The sequence below is a fragment of the Callorhinus ursinus genome, unplaced genomic scaffold (assembly GCF_003265705.2).
Source record: "Callorhinus ursinus isolate GAN/ISIS: 27379988/994484 unplaced genomic scaffold, GSC_fseal_2.0 scaffold137, whole genome shotgun sequence".
NCBI lineage: Eukaryota > Metazoa > Chordata > Mammalia > Carnivora > Otariidae > Callorhinus > Callorhinus ursinus.
The window spans coordinates 393,142-414,514 of NW_027397199.1; the positions used below are offsets into that span (position 1 = coordinate 393,142).

The 21,373-nt window shown below is 51.3% G+C and overlaps 1 protein-coding gene across 5 annotated transcripts in view; it reads left to right on the plus strand.

The window, feature by feature from the left end:
- GOLGA3 (golgin A3) overlaps positions 1-20,528 on the plus strand; it is a 45,758-nt gene extending 25,230 nt beyond the window's left edge. For all 5 annotated transcript variants that reach the window (XM_025861638.2, XM_025861639.2, XM_073890294.1 and 2 more), the window contains 16 exons: positions 529-666; positions 1,944-2,105; positions 2,403-2,771; positions 3,989-4,066; positions 4,820-5,083; positions 5,563-5,657; positions 6,379-6,595; positions 8,549-8,692; positions 9,322-9,519; positions 10,365-10,481; positions 13,037-13,176; positions 13,776-13,908; positions 14,134-14,256; positions 15,421-15,585; positions 16,470-16,633; positions 17,229-20,528. In XM_025861638.2, coding sequence (XP_025717423.1) covers positions 529-666; positions 1,944-2,105; positions 2,403-2,771; positions 3,989-4,066; positions 4,820-5,083; positions 5,563-5,657; positions 6,379-6,595; positions 8,549-8,692; positions 9,322-9,519; positions 10,365-10,481; positions 13,037-13,176; positions 13,776-13,908; positions 14,134-14,256; positions 15,421-15,585; positions 16,470-16,633; positions 17,229-17,448 — 2,727 coding nt within the window. In that variant the 3' untranslated portion in view covers positions 17,449-20,528. The remainder of the gene's footprint in view (positions 1-528; positions 667-1,943; positions 2,106-2,402; positions 2,772-3,988; positions 4,067-4,819; positions 5,084-5,562; positions 5,658-6,378; positions 6,596-8,548; positions 8,693-9,321; positions 9,520-10,364; positions 10,482-13,036; positions 13,177-13,775; positions 13,909-14,133; positions 14,257-15,420; positions 15,586-16,469; positions 16,634-17,228) is intronic.
- The last annotated feature ends 845 nt before the right edge of the window (positions 20,529-21,373 follow it).

Genomic DNA, 21,373 nt, shown 5'->3' on the forward strand with positions numbered 1-21,373 from the left:
GGTCGGAGGAGGCCTGACCGTCTGATGGCCGGGGGTCTGACCCCGGGCTGGATTGCTTCTTGGGAATGGCCGAGGTCAGCCTGGCAAGTATCTCAGACAGGCCGGGAGGGCAGGGCATGACGTGTGTCTGAGCATAGTTCTAGGCCAGGTCATTTTTGGGGCAGATCCCAGTCCCTGCTGTCTCTGCAGCCAGATGAGGCCCCTCATCTTTGGGCTCACACCTATATACCTTCACTGGGGACTTTTGTGTAGGTCTTGCTACAAAGTGCGTAGCCTCAGGGATTGACCATTGACATCTGGGCTGCCAGCCTGCCCCTCTTAGGCACGAGCAACCAAGATGGCCCAGGTGTCAGGGTAGGTGACAGGAGGGTGGGCAGTGAGCCCTGTGTGGTGGGGTCCTGGGGAGCAGCTTCCCCGGGGGGCAATTGCTGGGTAGGGACCCTCACCGTCATGGCCTCAGGGATAGGCCAGTCTGCACTTGCGCGTGAAATCTGGCCATTTTCTACCTTGTGGAATTTCTCTCTGAAGGTTGGACAGATGACCCAGGCAGGCCTCCTGGAGCACCTGAAACTTGAGAACGTGTCCCTGTCCCACCAGCTGACGGAAACCCAGCACAGATCCATCAAGGAGAAGGAGCGCATTGCTGTCCAGCTCCAGGGCATTGAGGTGAGGGCTGTGTCATCCCGGGACCACGGCTGTTGGTGTTTGTCTGGGGTTGGGGCTTTGTTTTGTCACTGGTCAAGGTTAAAGTTTACAAACACACGTACATAAACATTAACACTATATATATGTATATACATTTAAGTGTCTTTAAAATAATCTTTTGGACAAGTGGCAGTGATTTAAGGTTGGGGATTCCAACCCTGACATTCACCAGAAGCTCATATGTTTCTCTGATCTGAGCTGCTGGTGCCAGCTTTTCTTCCATGATGCACGTGGGCCCTGCGCCCGGCCGGTGGTGGGCAGGTGCCGGCATAGCAGGTGGGAGAGGCAGTCAGCATGTTGGATCTCTGAAAGCCTTACAGTAACAAGCATTTTCTTGTCTCTGAGCTCTTCAGCTTGTGTCCTGTTTAACCCCCGGCAACTAACCACACGCCTGAGTTAGGACAGGACCAGTGCCTCTGCAGATTATTTCCAGGGTGGTGGGGTGCAGTAGCTTTGACCGGGTCTCCTTAGCTGGGAGACCCTGTATGATTTCTTACCCTCTCTGAGCCTTGTTCCTTTGTTTTATAAAATGAGGATGATAATACGTACTCAACAGACAGGCTTGTCGGGAACTGAAAAGGAATAGTGCACAACATGTGGGCAGCATGTGGTCTGAGTTGTGTGCCGAGGATGTGGAAAGTTGGCGTTCTGGCACTGTGGCTGTTCCCCTGTCTCCTGCTTCTCTGCACCCCTGTGTCCTCACAGGTGACGAGGGTGACGGAAGAGCATCATGGCAGGGCAGACATCTGCTTCAGGGGCTCAGCACCAAAGAACTGAAAAAACTTTAAGTTATAAACTAATGTTTTTCCCTGAGAAATATACTTAGGTATTGGATCTTATCTACATACTCACACCGTAAAAGAATGCAGTATTTGTCTCCCAGCCCTGCTCTGGTTTCCCATCTCCAACGCAGGGACACACTGCAACCTGTCTTCGCGTTAGAGGCAGCCAGGGAGGGGTTGCTCATCACTTTATCCCATTTCTTAAAGCCGGGTGTCTGCTTGCTTCTCCCCTCGGCCAGGCCCGAGGGCCAGCAGAGAGAACTGTGGGCAGAGGAATAGGTGGGGTGACCTGTCTTTTGGGCAGCAGGAGATCACCAGCCTTGGGCCCCTGTGGCCCTTGACTCCTCTGTATGCGGGTCGAGGACAGGACAGTGCTGTGGATGAGGGTTTCCCACTCAGACTGCTGTGGCCTTCAGGTTATCCTGCTTTTTAAAAAACACTGTTTTGTGTGCTTAGGCCGACATGTTGGACCAGGAAGCTGCCTTTGTGCAGATTCAAGAGGCAAAGACGATGGTGGAGGAGGACCTGCAGCGGAGGCTGGAGGAGTTTGAAGATGAGAAGGAGCAGCTGCAGAAGATGGCGGCCTCGGCTGCATCCCTGGAACAGCAGTTGGAGCAGGCAAGCACCCCCGTGGCCTCATGTCGCTGCCCTGGTGCCACACACGGCATCCTTGCCTGGCTGGCCTCACTGTGCGCGTCTGTGCTGCGGTGTCCGTTGAATTCGGACTGTGGTGTCACATCCACAGTCCGGCTGTGGTTGCAGACCTGGCCGGGTGTTGACTTCTGCTGGTATTCTTCCGCACCAGAACTTTCCATATGGAACACTGACCCCAAAGCGTCTGTCCAGGTGATCTAAGCCCTGAGCGCACACTCTTGGAGCAGGGCAGTCACAGTGAATCGAGTTCCTGTTTTCCAGGTGAATTTGACTTTGCAACAGCGAGACCAGCAGCTTGCGGTGTTACAGCAGGAGCACCTCGACCTGCTGAGGCAGCTCACCTCAACACAGGAGACGTTGCAGGCCCGGGAGCGGTCCCTCAGCGACCTGCAGATGCGCTACGACGAGCTGCTTGCCAGGCTGGAGGAGCTGCAGGGGGAGGCTGCCTCCAGGGACGACACCATCCGCTTCCTGCAGAATGAGAAGATTGTCTTGGAGGTGGCTCTGCAGGCGGCCAGGAGTGGCAGGGAGGAACTGGACAGAGGAGCCAAGCGCTTGGAAGAGGGCACTGAGGAGACATCACAGGTTTTAGAGCAGTTGAGGCAAGAGTTAGCCGTGAAGTCCAGCCAGGTAATACACTTTGCTGCCATTCTGTCCTGAGTGGAAATCACATGCGTAAGGCCCGGTGCTGGCTGTTGGCTCCTTTGTTTGAGCACCTTGTTTTGTAAACATGGAAGACCGCTTCTAGGGCAGGGCCTAGGGCTCGGAAGGGGGGGTGGGGGGTGGACAGGGACCCATACCAGTAAGCCGTGTGCTTCCCAGTAGCTGCTGGGTGTGTAGATGCTGAGGGCTGGGAAACCGAGTCATGCTTGGTGCGTTGAAAGTAATCTACCAAGGAGCACCTGGGTGGCTCAGTTAAGTGTCTGACTCTTGACTTTGGCTCGGGTCATGATCTCAGGGCCATGGGATTAAGCCCCACATCGAGCTCCACACAGTGTGGAGTCTGCTTGTCCCCCCCCTCCCCCGCTCAAGTGCACGTGCTCGCTCTCTCTCTCTCTCTTGCTCTTTCTCAAATAAATAAATAAATCTTTGAAAGAAAGAAAGAAATCTACCAAGAAACTCCCAATTTCTGTCCACAGATGATGTGGAGCTCAGATGTGGGGAAAGTTGCATGGAACTTTTGGTTTTTCCCTGCTGCATGCCCATAGTGGGGCCTGCTGCACACGTGGCAGGATGGTCGTGTGTCCGTGGGTGAAGGCGGGAGACACCGGAGGGTCTAGGCGTATATGGACATGAGCAGCACGGCACTCCTGGGAGCCGTTATGCTAACAGCGTGATGTCACCTGACGTAGGCACACGTTAACAAACACAGGATGAGGAAGGTGCAGGGTGTGCAGGCAGTGGAGTTTGCCCTCCCTGAACATCAAGGATGAGGACATCGGTGGCAGGTTTCCCTCTGGGAAGTAAAGTACAGGGGGCCTGTGTTTCCTCTGCAAACATTGCCCTGGGCCCAGTCGCTTCTCAGACAGGACACGAAAGCAAGTCGAGAAGCAGTGGGTGCGTAGTTTAGGGGGGTTGAGGGGACCTTCTGGATGAGGCGGAATTTGGTCTTACTGTTGGCTCAGTAAGAGGGACGCCAGCTGACGCCTGAGAACTGCAGTCATGGAGTCTGGCGCACTCTGTCACACTGGAGTCTTGCCTGTGTTGTTCTGCAGTCTCTGGAGGTTACAGTGGGGACCGAGACGATGATCCTACAAACAGAGGGAGGTGGGAATGGTGGCTGGCCTCCCTGTCTCCCCGGGAGCAGAGCGGCCTCAATAAGGTCTGTGCGCGCATGTCCTTTGTAGGTGGAGCACCTACAGCAAGAGGCCGCCACCCTGAAAAAGCAGACACAGAAAATAAAGGAGCAGTTTCTTCAACAAAAGGTAAAAACGTGTTGTTGGTTTTCTTTATACGCAGCAAGTGTGTGAAAAAAATCACATGTGATTTAATCATTTCTCTAGAACAAAAGTGGTCAAGAGGAAAGCAACATTTAGATCCCCTCAGTTTTTTGTTTTGTTTTGTTTTAAAGGCCCTGACCATTAGCTGTGCTCGCACCCTCCTATTTAAGGTCTCAAGTCAAGATGCAATTTCAGAATAGGGTTGGCATCTGTGATGGGATCTTGGCCTTTTGTCACGTCAGAGAGCACAGGCTGGGCTGTGACACAGACTGACTTCTGTTAACATGTCTTTGAAAAATTAGACCCTGATCTAGTGTTGAAGTAAGTCCTGGCTCATGCAAAGGACGGGGGCTCACATTTTATGTGAGTGAAGCCAGTGTTGGCTCTTGGAGGAATGAATGCGAAGTGTTGCTAGCACCAGGGTTTTGAGAAAGGTCCACCCAGGGGAGAGCTAGAAGTGGTTCTGGACTTCGTTGCTGGGACGCAAGCCGGGGGAGCACCCCGCATAAGCCTGGCAGTGCGGCTGAGGGGAGAGCACTCGCCAGGTGACACCTGTGCGCAGCGCCCAGACGTGTTCAGGTGCGTAAGGTGATGCTGTGCCTCAGTTGATGGTGTCCTGGAGTTGGTGGAATGTGTTATTTGTAGTCCAAAACACATTATGCCACAGATCAGTGGCGAGCATTTCTGTTGAAGGGGACTGCACTTTGTGCTGGCTGCAGCCTCTCTCTTGTTGGGCAGCTGATGGTGGAGGCTTACCGGCGGGACGCCACCTCCAAGGACCAGCTCCTTGGTGAGCTGAAGGCCACGAAGAAGAGGCTTGACTCAGAGCTGAAGGACTTGAGGCAAGAGTTAATTAAACTTCAAGGGGAGAAAAAGTCTGTGGAGGTAGAACACGTGCGCTTGCAGAAGGAAGTGTCCCATGTCCATCAGCAGATGGCCGACCTCGAAGGGCATCTCCAGTTGGTGCAGAGGGAGCGCAACGAGATGGAGACGCATTTGCAGGTCTGGGGTACATTTGACTTTGAGGTTCTGCCAATCATGCCCAGGGGTTTCTTGTGCAGGGCGGAGGGCAGGACAACCTGGAAGAAGTCCGTCCTAGAGCTCCTGTCCTGGAAGGACGGGCAGATGGACAGGTTTCCCCCCTGGAGGCAGCACGGGGCTGGAGGCCGTCAGCCGTTCATAGTTCACCCCAGCAGGTGCTGGGAGGGGCCTGGGGGGCTCTGGGAGGGGTGGTCCCTAGGGGACTGTGGGCAGAGCCACAACCAAAGGTTGACCTGGGCGTTCCCTCCAGCACTCTGGACCGCTCTCAAGTGATCGCCTATACAAAGAGCAAACCCCTGTCAGGGTCCTCTCCAGAGCCCTTGTCCTTGAGGGTGTCCCTGAACCAGCACCATTGAGCCATGAGGAGCCTGGTCCTGAGAAGCAGGCTGCAGAGGGAGGACTTTGCTCTCCTCACTGTCTTTTCTTCCCTTCTTCTGAAGTCTTTGCAGTTTGATAAAGAGCAGATGGTAGCTCTTACAGAGGCCAACGAGGTGCTCAAGAAGCAAATTGAAGAGCTACAGCAAGAAGCCACCAAGTAAGTGGACCCGAGGCGTCTGCAGGCAGAAGGGGTGAGCGCGGGCAGCCTTGAGCTCTGTGGGGGACACACAGCAGCTGAGGGCCAGGGAACTCTGAACACACTGTCAGTTGAGCCCTTGCCAAGGAGAGGGGACACAGGATGTACTTCTAGGCAGCCAGGGAAGTCAGATTCCAAAGTTAAGGCTGGAGAGGGGATCCCGGCATGGTTTGGTGGCTGCCTGTGGTTAATAGGCACTCCACCTGCGTGTTCCATGCCAGGTGAGTGTGGCAGTGCCTGCCCATCCCAGTTCCCCCAGCAGGGCTGACATGCTTGCTGTGCATATACACGGCAGGTAGCCTTTTGGGGCTTTTAACCCCCGTGGCATGTCTTGTGTCCTGCGTTCCTTTACTTTCGTCAGCTGGAGATTACTTGTGAGCTGTGTTTTTGAGATTAGTACTGCTATTCAAGAAGAGCACTGGAAGCGTTTGGAAGGACAGCAGTATTCTCTGATCTTCATGAGATTTAAGTGGCTCTGAGAAGGGAGCAGGGCAGAAGTGGGTGCACTGCTGGGCTCTGTGAGGGCAGCTGATACCAACCCCACATGCTGGATCTGGGAGGAGTGGCAGCTAGCTGGTGTGGGACTGGGGGCGGGCAAGGATGAGTCTTTCCTTGGTGCTGGTGCCAGGACATCTTGTTGGAAGTGAGTTCAGACTCCTCTGTCCTGCCCACCACACCCTAGGGCCATCACAGAGCAGAAGCAGAGGATGAAGCGGCTGGGCTCAGACCTGAGCAGCGCTCAGAAGGAGATGAAGAGCAAGCACAAGGCCTATGAGAATGCGGTGGGCATCCTTAGCCGCCGCCTGCAGGAGGCCCTTGCAGCCAAGGAGTCGGCAGATGCAGAGCTGAGCCAGCTAAGAGCCCAGGTGGCTGGCGGTAGCAGCGACCTCCCTCTGCACGTGGGTAACCCGTCTGCTATCGGCCAGGCTGCCAGTGGTGCAGACTCAGTACTGGGGATTCGATGTGTTATAAACATTTGAGAGTCTGGAGACCCGGGGCAGGACTAGGGTGTAGGCAGCCTTTCTGTAAAGTATTGTGTGCTAGCGACATGACCAGGGGCTTGAACACTGCACAGGCGTTCTCTCGATTCACCCCTGCTCGCCTGCGCACCGTCGCCTCCTCCCTCAGCCTCCCTGCCCACTCCTGTCCTTCTCCACACCCCCTCTGTGTCTGGGGAGGGATTCCCTGAGTGCCCGTGTGGGAGGCTCGGGGGGAAGTATTTGGAGAGTCCAGGAAAGCGTTTTGAAGGAAAGAATCTTTGAAGTGGTCTTGAATAATGGGGGGTGCATCTCGGCAGGGGAGTGCTGTGCCGGGCGTGCAGGAAGACCTGTGCTGTGCATCTCGAGGGCACGGTGGGCCCCTGGGGGGTGGGCTGGTGTGAGATGGAGGGCTGGCTGGTGGCTCGGGCAGCGTGAGACCTCACTCTTCCGTGGTGAGACACTGACGGGTGGTGGCTGAGCACAGCCGAGGCCAGGGGAGGCTGTGTCAGGGAGACCATGTGGGCTCTCCTGCAGTAGCTGAGATGGCCGGGCCATGTGAAGGCTGCAGAGCAGCCAGTGGGACAGGCCACTGATGGCGTGTGGTCACTCAGGAGGGGAAGCTGTGAACCAGTGGGGCAGGCCGGGGCCAGCGGAGGGAGCAGCACCCAGTGTCCAGCTTGAGGGTGGTTGCAGCTGGCTCTGCTGACAGGAATCGATCGGGGAAGGCAGTCGGTGTGGGCCAGAGTGGGCCGGGAGTGGCTGTAAATACTCAGACTCGAAGGAACAGGGACCCTGCATGTGGTGAGGGGCATGGGCTCTGCTCTTCCTGCTGTTATATCATGGGGCAGAAGCCTTTTGCTCTGGATTATGTTTTAGGATAAATGGGCAGATGTCCTCCTTGAGGAGGATGGAGGATGGGCCCTGGGCTTGCAGGGCCTTTTTATTCCTGTGATGAAGGCTGCCGGAGCTTCCCGAGTGTCCCCAAGTTCTTGGTGCCCCACTCCCTGCCGGCTTTGGCCAGCATCAAGTTTTACCCGACTGCATTAATTTGCTTTTTGTTTATTCCTACCCAACATTTCACTTATGTTTAGCGGTCGTGTTTCTTACTAAATGAAGTTTGTCTTGATCTTCTCTCCGTGTAAGAGTTTATAAGTGGGAAGCCATCATAGCATGTTTTCTTACCGAATTAGGTAAACTTAATACTTCTTTTACCTAATTAATTTATAAAATAGTGGGAGGGGGAAATTTTATTAAGTTGCAATTTCCCTTCAACCTAGAAGTATTTCTCTGCTTCTTTTTTGATTCTTTGGCTTCCCCGGTGTCAGGGATCGACCGTAAATGCCCCAGGGAGTCTGTTGCGCCGCCCCCCCCCCCCCCCCCCCACTGCACTGCAGCCTCAGAGCCAGAGTCCTGGATTGGTCTGTGCTTCACCACTTGTAAAATGGGCCCTTCGGCAGGCTACTCACCTTCTTGATCCTCAGTAAAATGAAGGCAAAATGGAGTAAACAGTAGAACCTCCTTGGTCAGAATGGCTCTGTGAAGAAACACACACGAGGTGATCAGAGTAGTGGCTGCACCCCGCAGCAAGCATGAGCGTGGGTGCACACATGGGGTGTTAGTCCTACCGTGTCTGGTATGGCTTGCTTGCCACAGATAGTAATTTATCGTTCTTCTTTGTGAGTCAGAGTTTTTCTGTATTTTCAAAGCATTTAACTCGGGGGAGGAAGTATGGTAAGACCGCAGCGCCTGTTGAGCATGGTCAGCAGGCTTATGCGGTGGGTGCGATGCAGCCCTGCAGGGAGGGAGGTGAGCGCCTGTCACATGCTGTATTGAAACCCATGACCAAATCCACCTTCCCGTCCTGGCTGTTAGGAGAGAATCCAGGCTCTGGAGGCAGAACTGCAGGCAGTCGGCCACAGCAAGACGATGCTGGAGAAGGAGCTCCAGGAGGTTATCGCACTGACCAGCCAGGAGCTGGAGGAGTACCGGGAGAAGGTGCTGGAGCTGGAGGACGAGGTAGGCTGAGCTTCGTCCTCACACAGCTGGACGGTCCTCACACAGCTGGATGGGCCTCACACAGCTGGACGGTCCTCACACAGCTGGATGGGCCTCGCTGCCCCCGTGCAGCTCAGGTGCAGAGAGAAAGGCTCCTGGAGAGGCAGAACCTGGCCTGTGGCTCAACCCGCACTGTGCTTCTATGCGCCGTCTGACCGCTTGTCTGGGTCCCTCTCTCCGCCCCCCCTTTATTGCTAGGCTCCCCACACGCTCTCTTGAGCACCCCTCTGGTGTGGTGGTTGTCAGAGTGTTAGGATTAAGATGTCCCCAGTAAGAACACTCTGGTTACAAATAATGAGAAAACCTGTTCTTTAAAATAACTTCATGTAACTCTTGGGCCCAGAGAGGCTGTGCCTTCAGATGATGCTACGCGTGGCAGTTGGTGATGTCACCAAGGGCTCTCCACGGGCTCCCAGGCTCCCCAGAAGAAAGCTGGGGGGCTGGGAGCTGTGGTGTGCTGCATCTGCTGCAGTTCTGGGGTGGTCTTTTGGAGCTTCTTGGTGCAGTTGTGTTTCTGATGTGGGGGAGCTTAGCTCCATTAGCGAGAATAGGTAATTATATAACTTCACAGTGGTTTTGATCTGTTTCAGCTTCAAGAATCCAGAGGCTTTAGGAGGAAGATAAAGCGCCTTGAGGAGTTGAATAAGAAGTTGGCCCTTGAGTTAGAGCATGAGCGAGGGAAGCTTACAGGCCTGGGGCAGTCCAACGCGGCTCTGCGGGAACACAACAGCATCTTAGAAACAGCTTTGGCCAAGAGGGAGGCAGACCTGGTTCAGCTGAACCTCCAGGTACTCAGACCCTTTGCTGGAGGCAGGGGACTCGCTGCCGGATAGGTGGCTCTCAGTCTGGTGCATGTTGCCTCACACAGCTGTCCCAGCCGCCCGCAAGCAGAGGGCTGCCCTGTCACAGACACTCAGAACAGGGAGGATCTGGTGACGTCTGAAGCCCACCTTGCAGCTCTGTGGGGTGGGGCAGAGCTGGGAGCTCCTAAGGCCCCCTTTACCGAGCTGTGGAGGCACTGTGCCCCGCCCGTTAGCTTCCTGGTGGGTAGGGGACTCCCTGCTCAAGCTGGTCCCACTGTTCATAAGAGGGTCTTCCCTGTGTGATGCAGAGCTGGGATTTGAACCTTGGTGGGGCTCTCTCTCCGGACCCTGTTCTCGGCTCCAGCTGTGCAAGCCTTTCTGGGGCTTGGGGAGGAGGCCTGGCACTTCAGGGCCATCTTCGAGGGGCAGTCAGCGGCCAAATCCAGCCCCCGTTTCAAATTATCCAGCCATTAGAGAGCGTATAAACTTTTATTTGTCACTGGTTCCCACCCTTGCCGTATCTGGTGGCCTCATCCATCTGCATTACCTGCCTTACCAGGGAAGTATTTGTGTTTCTACGCTCCGATTACAGGCAACCTTTGGGTTCCTTGCTCTTTGCTTGAGTACGACCATATGACGTTACGGCCATCTCAGACTTCATGTTCTCCAGAGATGGAACTCTCCCTCCTTCGCTACCTTGTGTGCTTGTCAGTAATGCACTGTGGTGTTGTGTGCCACCATCCTGCCAGGTTCCCCGCGTGGCCCTGGGGCCCCACAGGCCTTCGAAATCTGAGTCCTTCCTCACTCACTGCTTCGCTGGTGTGCCCTAGGTGCAGGCAGTCTTGCAGCGGAAGGAGGAGGAGGACCGCCAGACGAAGCAGCTCGTCCACACCTTACAGGCTGCGTTGGAGCGAGAAAAGGCCAAAGTGCACAGCCTCAAGGAACAGGTGTGTGACTAGTTTCCCACTGGTTCTAAATTGCAACTTCAGAGCCTGTCGGAATGCACTTTTTCTAAAAACTGAGTATGTGTATGCTTGACGCCTCACTTCCCTTCCAGGAATTTATTGTACGGATATCTTCGCTGATGTGTTCTGAGAATGATGTCATCACAGCCTTGGTGACAGTGAGCAGCTGGAGGGGGCCCTGATGTCCATCCATAGGAGAGTGGACTTGGATTAACCCAGATGCAGTCATATGGGCCTAAGATACATGCACAGAGCCATGTAGAGACATATTTGCTGGAGAACAATGTCGCACACGTAGTGTTGAGTTAAAAAAGCAAACTGCAGAACAATAGATGACCCCATTAGTGTTAAAAGAGCAATGGAGAAAGAAGGTTGCATGCACTCTTTGCCGTTTCCTGGCTGGCTCCTTTCCATGCTCAGGTGTTCACCAGTGCGTCCGGTCAGTCTTCCAGCAGAGAGGCCTGTCCCACTGCCCCTGTGAGCTGGAATAGACCTCAGCTCCTCGGTGTTTCCCACCATGGTGCCGTGCCTGTTACTCCTCATCAGAACATAAGCTTCATGGCTTGAGGGCCGTGACTCATTTACCCTCATGTCCCCAGTGCCTGGCACTGAAGAGATGTTGAGAATGTGTTTCCTGTGTGCAAGGGTGCATGTCACATCCTTTAAAAATGTTTCCGTGATGATATAACAGGTAGAAAGAAATAGTTCTTCATTTTTTTGGGTGAGACAGTAAAATATTCTCTTAAGATAGTATAGTTTTAAGATCTGTTAAGAACATGTTACTATGGGGACACCTGGGTGGCTCAGTTGGTTGAGTATCTGCCTTTGGCTCAGATTCTGGGATCGAGTCCTATGTTGGGCTCTGTGCTCAGTGGGGAGCCTGCTTGGGATTCTCTTTCCCTCTGCCCCTTGCCCCCCACATGCCTGCGCACTGTCTCTCAAAAGAAGAATTTGTCACCATGAACAGACCCCCGTTTGCCTTGACTGTGGTTGGTTTTTATACCTTGCGTGGAGTTGAGCTGAGTAAGCTACCCTCCCTACTTTTCTACCCCCCAATTCCTATCTTTTGCTCACTTACTAATTTTATTCTCCCTTTAATGAAGTTGAATTTTATTCTCCCTTTATTCTCCAGTTAGCGGGACTGACAGAGCTAGACTCCGCCGATTGACACTTTCAGTTCCTTCATTCCGTGTCTGCTTAGAAAGGGATATTTCTTTTTTCTTTTTTTTAAAGATTTTATTTATTTATTTGACAGAGAGAGAGACAGGAGAGAGGGAACACAAGCAGGGGGAGTGGGAGAGGGAGAAACAGAAACAGGCTTCCCGCGGAGCAGTGAGCCTGATGTGGGGCTTGATCCCAGGACCCTGGGATCACGACCTGAGCTGAAGGCAGCTGCTTAATGACTGAGCCACCCAGGCACCCGGGATATTTATTTTTTCTAAGTATGATATTAAACAGTACACAGAGATATAGTTAGAGCAATTTTATAGTGTAAGGAAATTTGTGAATAGAAGTGCTGCGGAAAATGATGGATATGTGACCTTCGCTTTTTTTTTTTTTTTTTAAAGGGCAGTAACTGTGAACTGTCCTCATTTATGTCTCTAAATGCATTTCATGAAATTGTCTGGGATGTTTGAACAGTACATGCTAGTAGTAAAAAAATCACAAAGATTGAAATACAGATCATCTTGAATTTGCACCTAGTGATAAACCACTGTTAGCGTTTTGTTTCCTTATTTATAAGAGTTTTTTCTATATTTGACTGTCGTAAGTTATAAATATTTTTATAAACTTTTATTTTTTTAAGTTTTTTTTAAAGATTTTATTTATTTATTTGACAGAGAGTGCAAGCAGGGGTAGCGGCAGGCAGAGGCAGAGGGAGAAGCAGACTCCTTGCCAAGCAGGGAGCCCGATGTGGGGCTCGATCCCAGGACCCTGGGATCATGACCTGAGCTGAAGGCAGACGTTGAACTGACTGAGCCACCCAGGCGCCCTTTATTAAACTTGTGAAAAATGAAGTCCTTGCTTGTGCAGTTAGATAAGAAAACCGAGTTACTGGAAAGGAAACTGGAGTATTTTGTTACATTCTGAGAACTTGTTGGTCTCCTTGAGAGAAACTGTCGTTCATCATGAAAAGACTACTGTGTCATAAATGGATAGTAATCAGTAGCTTTACTGCTGTACTTGGTATGATGGAAGGCTATGTTCCTCCCCAAAAACATGAACTAGGACTGGATTTAACGAGAAATAGACAGATATACTTGAGGACGATTGAAACTATTTAGACCAAGAAAACCTTGCATGCATTTGCTCGTTCAGTAGATACCGGCGGCCGGCTGTATGTCGCCTGCCTGCGTGCCAGGCGTGTGTTAGGGCTTCAGTCCTCTGAGAGCTTAAGAAGCTTTGGAAGAAACAACTGCAGGAGCAGCTGGGACTCGGGTGGGGTTGGCGGTAGCTCTCCTCGCAGACATCACATTGGGCGCCTTCTGTGTGGTTCTTGCCTGTGTCCTTGGTGACGTGGGTTTTTGTTCTTATAGGTTGCTGCTGCCAAGGCGGAAGCAGGACATAACCGCCGCCACTTCAAGGCTGCCACCCTGGAGCTGAGTGAGGTGAAGAAGGAACTGCAGGCCAAGGAGCAGCTGGTGCAGAAGCTGCAGGCTGAGGCCGAGGGTCTCCAGTGAGTGCCATGCGGGCAGAGGGCTGGGTCAGTGCCACGGCCGGGGACAGACGGGCGGGAGCACCACCATGTCTTCCAGTTAGGACCTTCAGCGCTTTCAGGTCACCTGGGTTTTAGCAAATCTCTGCGCACTCTGGAGGCAAATCTAAGAAGGGGAGTGTATCCAATCCCTGTCTTAGGAAACCTGCAGCTCAACTCTGAAATTTCCGGCCTGACATGGCTGTCCCCACTCCACACCTGAGGGTCCTTCACCAGGAACAGAGAGCCCTGTGTGAGGGGCACGTGTCCCGAGGGCTGTGCCCCACCACTGAGGTTCACTGCAGCCTCCAATTAGGGCAGCCTTGAGTTGAGCACATGCAGGGGTGCGTGTTGGGAGCTTTTCTCCCATTGTAGTCCATAAAACGGGCTAGCAAAATGTCCTTCCCAGGGGCTTTTGTGAGGGTTCGTCATGAGAGAGCACCACAGTGCTCCTAGAACAGTCCCTGCCCAGAGTGGGCAGTGTGTGAGTTTCTGTCACCCCGATGGATAACGTTCAACTGAGCACACTTTGTGGTGGGGTTAGGGTGCTGTGATTTCATGCTTCCTTGTTTTCACGCTAGGATTCAAGAGGGGAAACATTCCCAGGAAATAGCACAGTTCCAGGAGAAGCTGGCGGAGGCCCGGACCCAGCTCCAATTCCTGCAGAAGCAGCTAGACGAGCAGCTGAGCAAACAGCCTATAGGGAACCAAGAGGTGACCTGCCTGGGAGGCTTTGCATTTCCACTTAGCAGGACTGACAGAGCTAGACTCTGCTGATTGACACATCAGTTCCTTCATTCCCTGTCTGCTTGGAAAGGGATATTTATTTTTTCTAAGTATGATATTAAACAGTACTCAGAGATATAGTTAGAGCAATTTTGTAGCGTAAGAAAGCCACTTTAAAATTCTTTTGGTCATGTGACTTTCTCCCTCGTCTAGATGGAAAATCTCAAATGGGAGGTGGATCAGAAAGAAAGAGAAGTCCAGTCCTTGAAGCAGCAGCTGAACTTGACTGAGCAGCAGAGTAAGAAGGAACTGGATGGAATGCAGCAGTTATCACAGGTATGTGCTGTGTAAAGGCCCTGGGGCAGAAAGTCAGAGACCACACCTCACAAGGTGCTAAGTGCATAACGTGAGTTACCCTCAAACCGCACGCTTCCACCAAACCGTTTTGCAGACATTATCCGTTTCAGAAAGAAGACCAGGTCACACAGCTGAAGGAGGCCAAGCCCTAGTGCTACGTACGCCCTGGGCTGAGCTCTGTGAACTGTACCAGCAATGGGATCTGACGAAGCCCAGTCAATGAGGCAGTATGTGTGAAAAGTTCACCAGTCTGTGATAGACTTTTCCACAAAGAAATCTGTGTGCAGGCTTGACCACTTGCGAAAAGGATCGGGAAGAGAGCTCTCGCCAGGATTCCTACTTGTGAATGGCTGGCTTGAGTAACAGGATTGATTTATATTCTTTTTTCCTAATGGTGAGGCTTATTTCAGTAGTTGACCTTGGAATGAATTTATGTATGTACGTATAGACTTTATTTATTTATTTGACAGAGAGCGAGAGAGGGAACACAAGCAGGGGGAGTGGGAGAGGGAGAAGCAGGCTCCCGCAGAGCAGGGAGCCTGATGTGGGGCTCGATCCCAGGACCCTGGGACCATGACCTGAGCCGAAGGCAGACGCTTAACGACTGAGCCACCCAGGTGCCCCTGACCTTGGAATTTAAATGGACTCTTGGGATCCGTTATAGACAGTGGACACAGGAATATTGCTGGTCCTCGGCAGAGGCTCTGAAATTTGGGTAAAGACGTTGAGGATGTGACTATAATGGGACGCCGCCCAGTCCAGACCATGGTGAGGAAATAGGCTGGCGTGGCAGCACCGCCTACAGCATCAGAGAAAAGTTGGTGTTGGGCGCCTGGGTGGCTCAGTTGGTTGAGCAACTGCCTTCGGCTCAGGTCATGATCCTGGAGTCCCTGGATCGAGTCCCACATCGGGCTCCCTGCTCAGCGGGGAGTCTGCTTCTCCCTCTGACCCTCTTCCCTCTCGTGCTATCTCTCGTTCTCTCTCTCTCAAATGAATAAATAAAATCTTTAAAAAAAAAATCTTAAAAAAGAAAAGTTGGTGTTACGTTTCTAGCCCCTTAGACTTGTGGCATACAAGCTAAGATCTTAGCAGCACATGTAAGATCTTTTAGTTTATAAAAATGTGTGACTTCCCTTTCTTTAGAATATCAAAGCTGAGTTGGAGATGGTGCGGGAAGATCTTTCCCTGACCCAAAAAGATAAATTCATGCTTCAAGCTAAAGTGTCAGAGCTGAAGAACAACATGAAGACTCTGCTCCAGCAAAACCAGCAGCTCAGGCTGGACCTGCGGCGTGGCGCAGTGAAGACGGTACTCAGACTCTGCACCTCCGTCAGGTTCCCTGGGCCCAAGGCACCCCTGCTGGGCACATGGCTGGGGTACCTTCTAGTTACTCAGACAGGAAGTTCTGTGTAACCAACACTGAGCAGCTACTGTGTGCAGTAAAGGGCGCTGGAGTCTTGTGCTTGGCAGCAGGCCAAACCCTTTTATCTTGGTGTTTTTTTCAAGAGCTTTTTGCTTCTTTTTATGAATTCAGGTATCATTTTGTTGTAATACGCTTTATAAGCCATATGAGGGCTCGTTTGGTGGTGTTCACAAGAGCCCCTGGCCTGGTAGGTGAGCCAACTGGGGCCAGCGATGCCAGATGGGCTTGGGGGCCTGGGGAGCCCCGCCCAGACCCTCTGTACCCAGCATTTGTTTCTCTGCTCAGGCCACATAAATATTCTCCAGGTGCAAAGAAATCCCTCAGACTCAGAGGTTTATTTAGCACTGTTTGGCTATCCGTGGAAAAGGCTTGAAGTTCTAGAAAGGGGAGTTGTAGGAGTTAAAAATTGACTTACTTCTTAAGGATATGCAGGGTCAAGGCTGTGGTCTTTTGTGGAAAGCCCCCACAGTTCCCATAGGGGTGTTCTCATTTGTGATTTAGGTCATCCTCCTGAGTAGCCAGCATTGCGCTGTTTGTGCATGGTCACGTGTGTTAGGAAGAAGCTCACCCATTCAGCTAACATTCCCTGAACCCTGTGGCTGTCAGCTCTGCCAGCCTGGAGGCAGGGGGGCATGCCTTCCCTGAGGGCCCATTGTGAGCTAGGATGCCCTCTGGTAGCACTTGTGATGTTCGGGGACCGATAAGGGGAAGGTGTGGTTGGTGTCAGCCTCCAAGTGAGAGGGCTCTAACCATGTGCTTTTAAAAACAGAGAAAGGAACTGAAAGGCGAGACCAGCTCTTCTGGCCCTGTGACGCCAGTGAAGATCCCCGACTGCCCTGTCCCGGCCTCCCTGCTGGAGGAGCTGCTGAGGCCCCCACCTGCCGTGAGCAAGGAGCCCCTCAAGAACCTCAACAGTTGTCTCCAGCAGCTAAAGTATGAACTGTGTTCTGTGTTCTATCTCACTTGGTTTTTAAAAATAGATTGCATGTTTAACTTGGAAGAATCCTGTTGCCAGCCCTACGTGCCCCGAAGAGGCTGGGCAGGTCTGTGCTATGTGGGGTCACTCGGGCCCTCAGTCCCTGTCATACGGGAGGACTGCCTGGAGCTAGGTGACCCTTAGGAACCCCACACATAGCTCAAGGTTTTGCTCCCACCAGCCTGAGGCCAGTGTTTACAGGGCGTGGCCCTGTGGGGACATCTTTTTGACCCTGTGAATGGAGGCCATGTGTAGGCCCTCAGTGCTGTCTCATCCACTTTCTCCCTGAGCAGAGGCCCGTGTGTGCAGACCTCTGCACCTGCAGAGAAAAATGCTGAGCCCCATAAATCGTGTGGCCCCCCTGGGTGCTGCTTCCCAAATAGACAGGTTCTGTCAGCCACCTGAAGGTGCCGCAGATGAGCAGACTGCTGTCTGAGTCAGGCTTGTTAGGGTCTGTGTTGGAGATGACCAGTTGCCTCTTGGGGAAGTAACAGCATCGTTTCTGGCTCTCATTTGACTGGCCTGCTTTCCTTGCTTCCCCTGTCTGCCCAGGCAGGAGATGGACAGCCTGCAGCGCCAGATGGAGGCACATGCTGTCACCGTGCACGAGTCACTGTCCTCATGGACTCAGGGGGATCCCGCCGCCAGTGCTGCTCCCCTGGGAGATCACGCCAACCCCAGGGGAGATACAGAGCGACACAGTCAGTGCAGGGTCTCCAGAGAGGCGCTTGGAACAGCGGCCGCCGAGCACCCCCACTCCGAGTGCTTGTAACTACCCAAAGGAATATTCTTTTATCAATATTATTTATTTGACTGTTTGCTCTGTGTTTTTCTAAGAGATGAAGTTTAAATTTTGCATCTGCCTTTTCAAGGAGTAGAAGAACTGAACAAGAGCCAAGGATTAGAGAAATAGTCATTTGCAGATCACAACTAGCTTTTCCCATGAAATGACCAAATGCTAGCAACCTAGTTTAGATCTCAGTGAGTTTTTGAATGTGTCTGAAGGGTTACTTGTGGGAGGAGGTCTCTGTCGAGTGACTGTAGCCGCGGCCGCCGGAGGGTGACGCCAGCCAGTGGCCACCAGCGCTGCACGACTGGGTCCTGCTTCTCTTTCCAGACTCCCCGAGAGCTTTACCTCCCTGCAGAAATGAAACTTTATTTGCACCTTTGGTTTTTATTTTATTTTCAATAGCTATCTCACCGTAGGATGTGTATATAAATACTGAAAATCATAAGCTAATCTTTAAAAAGTGTATTCCATGTTATTTAAGAATGACCTGAATTGTCTTTTTATTGATCGCCTTTTGAAAATCTGCTGTCAGGAAGTAACGTACATGTAGGATTTAGGGATGTCAGGAAATTATATTTTAAGAAATATAATTATTTTATTTACTGTACCTTCTAAAACCAAATATTCTTGGAGCGAAAAGGTTTTTTGTTTCAGTTTCACTTTATTTTTGAGAGCCTTTTCCTAAGTGCACACCCCACCCCATCTGACCCTTGACCCTGCATGGCCTCACTCACCTTGGCTGTCTCCTAGGCAGGCCTGGCGGCCATAAGGACACCAATCACCATGTGCTGGCCTGACGTGGGAGATGGTTGGGGAGGGGTCACAGGAGAGGAGGGGAGAGAGGGACCTAGGCTCCCTGCAGGGCTCTGAGCCAGGCTTCTCCAGGCCTCCTCCCTCCGGTCCCCACCACCCCGGGCCCACATGAAAATACGTCCATCAGGGCCTGTGTGGTCATCGTGGTCATCAGGGGACATGCCGAACTCATGGCGGTGACAGTCTTCAGAAGGTCCTGTAACCTCTCATCTGGAGGGTTTTCTAGAAGGGGCAGGTCAGCTGTGTGAGAAGGCAGTGGAGGCCTCCCAAGTTCTCTTGTCGGTGAGAGCCTGATTTGGAAGCAGGCTCCCTGAGCGTGGGAGATTTACTTGACTGTCTATGACCCAGGAGGGTTATAACTTTGTCCCCTATTGGCCAAGAAATCTAAGCTGATAGTTAACTGTTGTCAGAGAAGAGAGGCCCCCGGTGCAGATCTGCTGGTCTGAAGATGAAGTTGGAAGTGTTGATGGTTACTGAGGTCAGATATGCTTGTGTCAACTTACTACTTACGTCTCTTTTGTGGAGAAAACGGTTTGGTATTTTTAAGCTGTTTGTGTTCTCTTACATTATTAGAAGGTTAATTGATAAGATAGCATTAACCACCAAGATGCTTAGTGTTTAAAAAAAATTCCCTAGCAAGTATTGAAACTTCTGAAATATGTATATCACTTGTACAGGGTTAATCTTGAAATAATACTTGAAGACTTCATTATAAATATATCCTATTTTCATCTTAAGTTGGAAATCGTTTTTGACAAAATTGTTTTTGTACCATTAGAAAAGAAAAATCGTAATTTACATTCTTATTTATTTTGGGTGTCTTATCCTCAGTTTTAATTTTAAAACCAAGACATGACACTCAGCCTCACGCTGTGGCTACTTTCTCACTGCTGCTTATTGGAGGTCTCCCAGTGAAAGCCGGTCACTGTGCATTTTTCATTAGGAAAGGGTAAACGGATTCTGAATAATCCTCAAGTGAGAGCAGATTTCTCTTCCTCCCCCCATTTCCCTCATGTCTTACTTGCCTGCTGCGTGTGGGCCTGTGTCTGCACCTGTGGGCTTGTGTGGGCCTGCAGTAGCCGCACCCCCTGCTCTCCTGATGTCGCCCTGTGCCACCTTCGTGGCAGTTCTGTCAACACCCAGCCTGCCTTGGGTCTGACCTCCCTGGCTGTCCCCACGCACTGTGATGTTTCTTGCGTGGCCTGCAGCTCCTGACCTGGGGCCCTTTTGTTCAAGCTGACACCACCTTTAAGCTTCTTAACAAGTCACTTGGAAGAGGAAGCTGGACTTTGAAATCACCTGCTTCTGATTTATTGAGGGTTATTATTATTTTTTTAATCTCTAAGGGACTTGATTGGCATTTCTACCTCCCAGGCTACATTCTGCAGTGAATATCATTTGAAATATTCTGTTTGTGGGCAGAAGTGGGAATTTGGAATTTACTCATGGAAAACAACAGTCCAGTCCGGATTATTTATAGGAACAGGCTTGCTGTTACAGTATGTTTATGTATATTATTCATCCTGTGTGATGAATACCGTATTTCTTGTTTTTCTTATGTTCCAAAAAAAAGCTTATTGCAGTGTGGTTATCACTGATTTTTCCATGGAACACATTGGATAGATGCCACAGATCTTACGGATTTCCATTGTTTTGTTCTACTGTTTGGAAGGTATAACAGGCAAGGATGTGACAGGGTTTGTCTCTGGCCTGGGCCCGGGTCACGGGCGACCTGCTGGGAAGGTTCTCATTATACTCTTCCTTCGTCTGAAGACTTTTCTTGATGTAGGGTTACTCACTGCAGAAGCCCCAGCATATAGTCCTCCTCCTATGAGTAACTTTTTAAATAGGAATGAGATGTCCTGTGTAAAGATTTCTAGTAGTGAAAGGGACCAGTATGTCCTGGAGCCTTCCTCAAGGACCCCGGTGACGTGTGAGACGTCCTGAGCCTTACTCAGACACGTTCCAGGCAAATCTGAGTGTGTGGTGGTCTCAGGTTATAATAGGACCCTTGAGGGTAATGTTGTAGAGTGTCTAGAAAACTGGATGGCTTTAAGTTACTCATTTCTGTTAAAAATTTCCTCATGAAAGGGAGTCCTCAGGTTGGGGCTGTTAGGGGAAAGGTGTCACCGTGCACAACGAATTGTAACTTTAAAAAGCATGTTGATTTTTTATAAACTTAAGTGTGCTGGGGAATTCCTTAAATTTTGTGCAATAAACTATTTTTTGTTAAAGATTTTCATATTTCATTGGGGGCCTTATTTTAATATATATATTTTGCCATATTTGGGAGTAACTTTTATCTCGGGTTGTTACAAACTGTTTAAATACTTGTCTTAAAAGAGCATTTTACTGTTCTGCTAAAAGATTCAGATGGGTGTGAAATCTAACTTGTGCTGCTTTTGACCATAGCAGAAGAATGGCGGTGTGTTAGCCATGCCCTTCCCCGTGGCCCCTGGCACACCTGCTGCCACGCGCAGGTGGGTACGAAGGACAGGCGTCCTGTTGAGTGGACTGAGAGACAGGAGGGCAGGTGCCCTTTGGGCTGCGAGCATGTCCCTGTACGGGGTGCTGCGTCCACCACTGGGCCCCACAGACTGTCACCGCTGACGACAGCTCGGCCATTAATACTTCTGAGTCTCTGTGTCGTGGCCCAGTTTCCCCTCTTCCATCCATACTCTGTTTTCAGAAGAGTTAGCCAGACGTGGGAAGTCTTCCATTAAGTGTTCTCATTAATGATCAGCATGATAAAACTGTATAGAAAAGAAGTCAACTAGTGATCACAGAATGTGCTTTTGTGGTGGGACTTATGCACTTCTTTCCTAGGACTCCGCTCTATCAATCAGCTCCCCTCAACAGGGGTCCGTTAACACGCTGCACAGCCCAAGTGAGGATTCCTGACTGCCTCTGGTGTGGCCCTGACTCCCTGAAATGGGGAGGATGCAATCTTTGTTTTCTCTGCAGTAATCAGGAAAGGAAGGGTTCTGTGTCCCTGAACTTTTTTCTTCTGCCTGTGAGAGTGCTAAACATTTGCAAGCACCAAACGAAGCATGCTGCACCCTCGGTGGTTGTATGGTGGGTGTTCAGGAGGGGC